Source organism: Sinocyclocheilus rhinocerous, unplaced genomic scaffold, assembly GCF_001515625.1.
Source record: "Sinocyclocheilus rhinocerous isolate Xijiao unplaced genomic scaffold, SAMN03320098_v1.1 scaffold557, whole genome shotgun sequence".
Taxonomy (NCBI): Eukaryota; Metazoa; Chordata; class Actinopteri; order Cypriniformes; family Cyprinidae; genus Sinocyclocheilus; species Sinocyclocheilus rhinocerous.
The window spans coordinates 132,172-140,612 of record NW_015633548.1 but is presented as its reverse complement, the minus strand read 5'-3'; the positions used below and the strand labels follow the sequence as shown (position 1 = coordinate 140,612).

Genomic DNA, 8,441 nt, shown 5'->3' with positions numbered 1-8,441 from the left:
GTGTGTCATGTTCGCTTGTTTGTTCATCTGCAATCGTATTGTCGTTCCCTTCAGCTATGATAAAGACACATTCATTTCCACACCCTATAAGCCTGGAGCGTCTAAACCTCTTCCACTGTCTGTTTCAAGCATCAGCTCCCAGTGTGTGTCCGAAAGTAAGATAATATGTTTAATACAGCAGATAATAATACAGCAGATTCCGCCATAATCGTTGCCTGGGTTGCGTACGTATGTGTGGGGCAGAGCTATCAAAATAGGGGCGAGACCCTTTTGGGGTAGGGGCGTGTTTGTTTTGTATCAACATTGGCTACCAGAAATCACTTACCCCACCTTTAAATGTTAAAACAGCTTTCCATAGTTTGTCTGTTCCTCCGTTGTTTACGCCTTCAGCAATGTTTATATGATATTGTCAATACTACTACTTCCTTAGCTCGCTAGTTTTATGACATTAACTGAAATAAGCAGAAAATGTATTTTGTTTACAAATAAAAATATCCATATTTCAATTCTGATTCTGAAGATGCTTTCCATGTCAAAACATCCAACATAATATCCAACATTCTCATTTGAGGTAACCGGTTTACTCCTAATTAGTGAAATACTCCATTAATATGATGAGCACCTCAAAATACATATGTTATCCTATATGGAAACATTGTGCTTGATGCTTGAGTTTGTAGCTTAATTCACTATATTTTAAATAGTTTGACCACCGCAATTCAGTTGGTGACAGTTCAATAGGAAATAAGTTGAATGCATCCAGTCATCTCATACCACTTAAGTAAATAAATGTTACATTTATTAGTATACATTGTAATTAATATTTGAGAAATTATTGTTAAAATGGGATTGTATTAGTCTATATTATAGTGTGATAGTCAAAAAGCAAATGGGTGAAGCAAAAGAACACAAAACTGCGAGGGTGAAGGTTTGATTTTGACACTGGAGGGGACATAACAGCAGAACAACCCCCCCTCCCAATCTAAATACCCCAACATTTTCGCATTTATGATAGACTTTTGACCACAATTTCGTTTATTTATTATTTTGTGGATATTTCAGCCAAGAGTTTGCTTTGTACATTTAGTTTTAAAAAAAATGTTAAAGAGAATGTTATTTACTTTAGCTTCTCAAGGTAATATTAATTGTATGACCTATTTCTGATGTGGCCGAAATTACAACAACAGTGGTTACATAAACATGGTTACATATTTAATTATTTGCTCAAAATTATAGCTATGGACAATGTAGTAGTTGATGGACATTACTAGGGACATGTAACTAGCATCCCTACTAAATTCTACACCCTTGTTTGTCAGCAAAGGACTTTTGACAGCTCCCCAGCCAACAACATTTTTTAAAGAATGTTTTGCCAGTGATTTGCCAAGTTATGAAAATGTTAATTCTGAATGTTCTCTGAACATTCAAAGCATCACATTTTTCTTTTAAAAATGTTCACATTTTTTATTAAAACCCATTTTGGCAGCAGTGAATATGTCAAGAAAATATTATTTTCAAGGTTTTAGAAATGATTGTAGTACAGCTTTTCCTGAGGTTTCTTAGAGCTCTTGAAAAGATCAGTTTTATGCAATGGTGACTGGTGTTATATTGCTGTACTGGGAGTTAATATTTGCATTGTCAGGAGTCCAAGCAGTATTGTCAAGCTAATTATTCAATTAAAGGATATTGCTTTCCACAAGAAAAAGATAAGGCATATTAATCAGCAGGGCAGCACAGGATTGTTTGTATAGTTTGTGTGCCAAATGACGCAAAGATAAACACATGGCAAACTAGTGTTATCTGAATGTTTTTCCAGGGCCATTGAATTGTATCTATAGAAACAAAGCAGAATTTCACTTATGCAATGGCGATTAAAAAATGATAACGTCCATAAAACAAATTGGAAATTTGTTTTTTAATACCTCAATAGATTAATTGGCTGATGCTCATATTTTAACAACCTGTGTATTAGTTGCAAAGCCACTGCACAATGTGTAGTACTTACCAAAACCTTGAAGCAATTTCATTCCCTCTTACACACCCCATGCTATATTCACTTTGAACTGTCATTTCGGGCCACATGTATACACCATACACTGTGAGCATGGTTTCCTCTGGACAAAGGCCTGGTTCTGCAACAATAAACAGCATTGAGAAACCATACACATATTTTGGCTCCATTAATATGTCTTTAATTCCAGTATAAGGCCAAAATCAGACAGTACCTATATGGCTGATGTTAACTTCACCGGACGGGACACTGATACTGATGGTAGCATTGGTGTATCCTTTTGTCAAAAGTTCAAAAATCAGTCTCTCTGTTGCTGTGACATTCACTGGTGCCATAGCCTGAACCTGAAAAGTAGTGATGTACCTGAAAAATATTTTATTTGAGTAACAATACAGCATCTATTTCATCTGCATTTGCGTGTATCATGTATTCCATGTTGGGACACTTACTTAGGACCTCCTTTTATCACAAGGTTCCAAACATCCATGTTGCATTTTCCCAGTGTTTGCTGAAGCTGAAGAAAGAAGCACGTCAAATACAAAGGTATGGTCCAAATTACTTTTTAGAATATGTCATTACTCACCCATTGCTGTATAGTGTGTTGAGGGTCTGTGATGCTGCCACTCATTGTTAGATTGAGATAAACTCTATAAAAAATGTCTCCAAAATCTGGTGAAACATTAGTAAATTAAATGGTTAAACTTTAATTTAAGGTGTCCTTGTTACAGTATAATTATACATTTAAGTACTGAGTAAAATTTAAATGTACTTACTATATGTTTAGAGTTAGGATTAGGGTTTGGCTTAGGTTTACTTGCATGTAATTATGAATAGTTTATTGTTATTATAATAGTAAGTACATGTGAAATGTGTAATAAGGACACCTTAAAATAAAGTGTTACCAATTAAATTAACTGTTTAAAATACAACATAATATACTGCAAAATATTTACACATTATTTGACAGAAAATAATATCACTCATTTAAAAGAAACACATAATAAGGATAATTTATTCAATATGATTCTATATTTTGCACAAAGATTTGTTACCCTCATAAAACCTGCATTTAAATATGTTTTACATAGTTGTCACTTTATTTGTTTTTCAAAGATTCTGGTATATCCACAATGTACAAACCATACAAAAATATGTGTTATGTCATTGTTTAACTCACCTCTGTTTGAAATGAAGCCTGAAGTGATTAAACAGATCTTTTCCATTGCCAGTGTTTGTGATGCTGTGCGGGTTCCTGAAGAACAAAATGTTTTGCATATGAGCTCTTGAAAAGGAATGTGAGTTTTTAGTACTTTTGTATATGAATTATGGTGAAAAGTCTTCTGGATTAATAAAAGCATTTACTTGGTGAGTTATGAAGCTCTGAATGGCACAGACCTGATATTGTAATATTTGTACTTGAGACTGGTGCAACAGTGGTCAAAGCAGGATTTGAAGTCGCGTTGGGAAAGACAGCTGTAAAATTCAAAACAGTGACTTTTTTTGTTGACTGAACGCTCCTCTTCCAACCGCTTACAGACAGCTACGTACCTACTGAGAGGATGTTTATAGATGCTGGGTTTGTTTTCAGGAGGATGTTGTTGTAGATATAGATGGGTATTAACAGCCCCTGTATCATAGACACTGTTTCACTCACATCAGCTGCAGGTATCACTCTCACAAACACCACACAATCAAACCTAAGACCACAAACATGACAAATCCTCCTTTAGATGGTTTGATATAAACTTGTGACATATATTTGTGTATTGCGGGTGTATGATAATTTTTACCATTGTGTCTTGACTGGTGACTTTACAGTGCCCTTCAAAGAAGCATAATGTTACATTTATATGTAAAACATTGCTATATGTTATATGTTTTAATGTTTTAGTGTTTTGCAGTGTTATAATATAAGGATATAAATTATATATGTCCACTTAATCATGAATAATTATGGTATATGCTATACCTGAATTTCCTCCATATTTTGTCCAGCTAAACCAGCTCCTGTTTGAGGGCTAAATTTTGGCACTTCTCTTAGACAATAAAATAACATAACATTGCATGGATACCATATAACATCACATGCTTACATAATGCAAGTTGTACAAATATTTGGATATCTATGTATGTATGTTTGCTCGTTGGTTAGTTAGTTTTAAAAAATGAAATAATTACCTTAAATTTGACAGGAACACAGAATGCACTGATATTTTCTGAGGGAAAACGTGCTTCAGCTGAAATTAAAAATATATCAATTCAGTATATAAATGCTAATGTGTAAGTGAAAATGTTAAATGTTATATATATTATAACATTATATACACACATAAATGGAAATATTATCTTACCCAGATTAAAACAATTTCCTGGATATAATTTTCAGTATTATCATTATTGATATTTTGTGTAATAGCTGTGTTCATTTGAATTTTATATTTTGATGATTCTGAAATGTGGTGAAGATACAGTTAATTAGAATGCAATGACAATAATGCATTTCATCATATAACACAAGTTATTGTAACATTCATTCTATATTTCCTCTTCTAGAAATAGTCTTGTACTCTTTACAGAGAGCAATTTCTCACCGCAAAGAAAGTTGTCATCCGGAATGGGTGGACACTTCTGATAATCCCAATCTTGCTCTCTCCAAGTCACAATATTCCCATCTACACATCTGCGTGCATCCAGCTGCTGTGGACTCATCTGCACTCCCCACATCCGGAACAAGGACATGTCCCCCAGAAAGTTCTTCCCAGTCTCAAAATCAATAGAACCTCCAACAAAATGATGTGACACTCCCAAACTCAGGGTACCATTTGCGGCAAGGTACCTGGGTGACTTTTCATTCAAGGGAAATTCAAAAACTGCTTTATTAATGATCACCTGGAAAAGCCTATTATGACTCGACCATGTCAGACAAACTGTGTGCCACATGTTTACAGGCATGTCATAAGCAACTGTCCATTCTTCTCCAAAAAGAGAGGCTTTTACATTGCCCATATTTCCAGCTAAGCCAAACTCCATGTGCTGTTGACCTGGACCTTTGTAGTCAAAAGCAGTCCATTCAGAAGTGCCAATCATTCTACTGAGGTTGACGCAGACACTCAGTTCCACTAAAGGTGGGATGATAGCTCTTTTATTCAGCAGCCAAACACAGGATCGGCTAGTAAAGGCCGTCTTCATCCCCCATAGGCTTGCACCTAAAAGTTACAGATTACAGATTAGGCATCTATTTTCAGCTAAGAGCAAAGTTTTGGTTGAACAAAACCAATTAATGCAACGGATTGCATCAGTCTTTTTAAAACGATCACTCACATGTTAACAAGCAAAATATGACTTGTCATTCTTAGCTCTTGTCACTATTAACAGACACTTATAAATGTCAAACATAACAGAGTTAAACACAGGCCTTTCCCTTCACTAAAAAATTATAATAATCAACAAGTAATATCCTTTTTAGCAATAGAAAAACTTTTACTGATATTTTCCCAAGAAATAGAGTAACACGAACATGGGAAAAAAAAGATAATTACAAAATAAATGAGAGTTTAGAGAAAAATCATACCTGCACAATTGAGAGAAGAGCCCAAAATCCACATGTAAACAGTCACAAGCAGGTATTTATTGAAGGTATGCATGATATATCTAAAAAATAAATAAATAAAAAGAGAAAGTATTTCTATGGTGTCCTAACTGAAAAGAAAAAGTTCAAAAACCTTTCAAATTCAAAGCATTTAAATTAAAACTTTCTATGTTTAAAGTTAGAAAAGGCAAACCATCCATAAAGAGAAACATTGATTACATTACCATGTTATGTAATTTAATTCATCATGAATTAAATTACTACTTACTGTGTTATGACATTTCTCTAGAATGAAAAACACACAAGTATTAACAAAACAACGTAAATGATGGAAACCCAATTCAAGCTAGAAAATGATATGAGGGTATTGTCCTCTAAATATATCCAGCACAGGACCTTTCCTCAAAGGAGACAAAATCCACGCCCAATCTCTTGTTGATAAGTTATTTATTAATCATAAAGACAGTAATAAACATAAAAGGATCCGTACATGGGTCAATAAGGAACAGTATCCGGAACCAGTTAATCTTATGATGAACCAGTTAGTTTAGCCCTTTCATTTAATGAATCTGTTTCTTTTTCACACCACTGAGACCCAGATCGGTAATTCTGATTGAGATGTATGCTTGTTTTTTTTAATTTGGTTTATGATTATCACTCATGAATGTGGAAGAAGACACACCTCATTTAATGGTTAAAGATTAATGGTGCACGTTGTGTGATGAAATACAGCAGCAAAGGCATGACTCTTGCTAAATAGGAAGAATATTTCTGATATAGAGTCAATGGTGGGCGGATAATGTATTTGTGTCAGCTTGTTCTGTAAAAGCTTAGTGATAATAAGAGCAGCATGTGATTGAAGCTGGAGGGATTGATCACCAAAGTATGAAAGATCCACATGCTGTATTTTTGGAAATGCAATAATAATAGTAATAATGTCACAAAAGACAGCAGATGTCAATGAATATGCAGAACTGTTCATGTTTTCCTGACATGCGCAGTACTGCATATATTTGTGTGGCCAGTATGAGCCTACCATCTTAACAGGAAGTTGTTTCAGATCTTAAGCAAACAGTTCAGGTAATGTTCCTCCTCAGGTGTTCAGATTAGATTTGGTTCTTCCAGATAGCTCTCACCAAACAAATTTAATTCGATTTTATAGTGGCAACCCAAAGCTCTCTCTGAGCTTGATTACATAATTTTTATTTGGACAGACATTTGCATTTTTGCACTTGGAGACATACTTTGTGATTTTTATTATTTTTTGTTAAATGTGAGCCAAAATCATCACAATTAAAAGAACCAAAGACTTAAACTACTTCAGTCTGTGTGCATTGAATTTATTTAATACACGAGTTTCACAATTTGAGTTGAATTACTGAAATAAATGAACTTTTCCACGACATTCTAATTTATTGAGATGCACCTGTATAGTATATATTTTTTTTTATTAGTTCCAAAATAAAATATGTGTCTGCCATTGTAACATAGATATTAAATGACATGGAACAAGTTTTATAATTAATGGCCTGTAATTTCTTTTAAATTATAATGAAATAACTAAAACAACAACAACAGTGCTTGTAATTTTAGATTTCATGTCATTGTCAGATTTCATTACCAGTGTTTTTAAATATTTAGAGAGATGAGTGGCATAGTTGCTGATTTTATTTGGACATTCTGTGTTATTGAACATCCTTGTCTTTATTCCAAAATACCACATAAACAAAAATCTGGCCCTCAAGCTCTCTTTTCTTTATTCAAAGTTGATCTAGATAAGTAGATATGGAAACTCTCCAAAGCTCTGATAAGCCTAAAACAGTGAAAATGCATCTCTATATTCATCCTACAGTATGGGTCTTCTTAAGGTGTAAATGTATTACTTTTTTGTTAACCTGGCAAAACATCCCTTATGAAAATTAACCATGGTTTTAATACAAAAAAAAAAACACACAATGTAAAAAAAAAAGAAAGAAAGAAAAAAGAAAAAATATATAAATAAATAAAAATATAAAACAACAATTTTACTAGCTATAATAAAACCATGGTTAACTTTCTTAAGGGATTTATATCTGTATCTTTCTTACTTTCTTTTTTCTTTGTTTTGTTTTTAGAACTGTACTCTCTTAATGGTTGGATGTTTTTAACTGTTTAAGAAAAAAGAAAGAAAGAAACCAGAAAAAAAAGATTCCCGATCTGAATCAAAAGATTCGCGAACATGCTCCAAAGTCCTGATCTCAATCAAATGATTTGCGATAAGCACTCCGAAGTCCCGATCTAAATAACCCGCTCTGAAGTTCCAATCTAAACCAAATGACTTGCGATCAGGGCCGTTTTAACCATTGGGCTAGCCGGGCTGAAGCCCCGGGGCCCGAGCAAGGAGGGGGCCCGTGATTGGCTGTGGAGTAGATTGACTGGAGCGCCGATCGCCAAAGCCACCACGCTGTTATTTAGTTGAGCTTTTCAGTAAATTCCATGCATTACCATTTGAGATTGAAACGTAAAGTTTGAATTTGGTTTACCAATCAAATGCATTTATTCTATATTTGACTTTTGAACGATATGCGCACGTATCTATCAGGTGATTGCTGCCCAGTATGTCTGCATTCACCTCTCTTCACTTTGTTCTGGAGTAATCTGGAAATGGTCGCGCAAAGAACAACATTCCAATAAGTAAAAATGTCAGCAATTCTAAAAGAGAGAGGGGCTCAAAAAACGAAAAACTTCAAATACAAACAACATAAAAAAAACATGATTTAGTAAATTCCCCAGCTATCAGGTTATTTTACTAAAGCTGATGATGGAGTGGAAGTTGCTGGAACAGCAAGTGAACCGGGCACA

At 34.2% G+C, this 8,441-nt stretch overlaps 1 protein-coding gene across 1 annotated transcript in view; it reads right to left on the bottom strand.

The window, feature by feature from the left end:
• The window catches only part of LOC107744560 (adhesion G-protein coupled receptor G2-like), a 20,407-nt gene extending 15,657 nt beyond the window's left edge, over positions 1-4,750 (bottom strand). Inside the window, exons 1-12 of the mRNA XM_016558275.1 lie at positions 4,603-4,750; positions 4,363-4,460; positions 4,190-4,248; positions 3,981-4,029; positions 3,802-3,833; positions 3,560-3,708; positions 3,374-3,484; positions 3,189-3,263; positions 2,595-2,680; positions 2,461-2,525; positions 2,226-2,374; positions 2,006-2,132 (exon numbers count right to left, since the gene is read on the bottom strand). Of these exons, the coding sequence (XP_016413761.1) occupies positions 2,006-2,132; positions 2,226-2,374; positions 2,461-2,525; positions 2,595-2,680; positions 3,189-3,263; positions 3,374-3,484; positions 3,560-3,708; positions 3,802-3,833; positions 3,981-4,029; positions 4,190-4,248; positions 4,363-4,460; positions 4,603-4,750 (1,148 nt within the window). The remainder of the gene's footprint in view (positions 1-2,005; positions 2,133-2,225; positions 2,375-2,460; positions 2,526-2,594; positions 2,681-3,188; positions 3,264-3,373; positions 3,485-3,559; positions 3,709-3,801; positions 3,834-3,980; positions 4,030-4,189; positions 4,249-4,362; positions 4,461-4,602) is intronic.
• Positions 4,751-8,441: the final 3,691 nt, after the last annotated feature.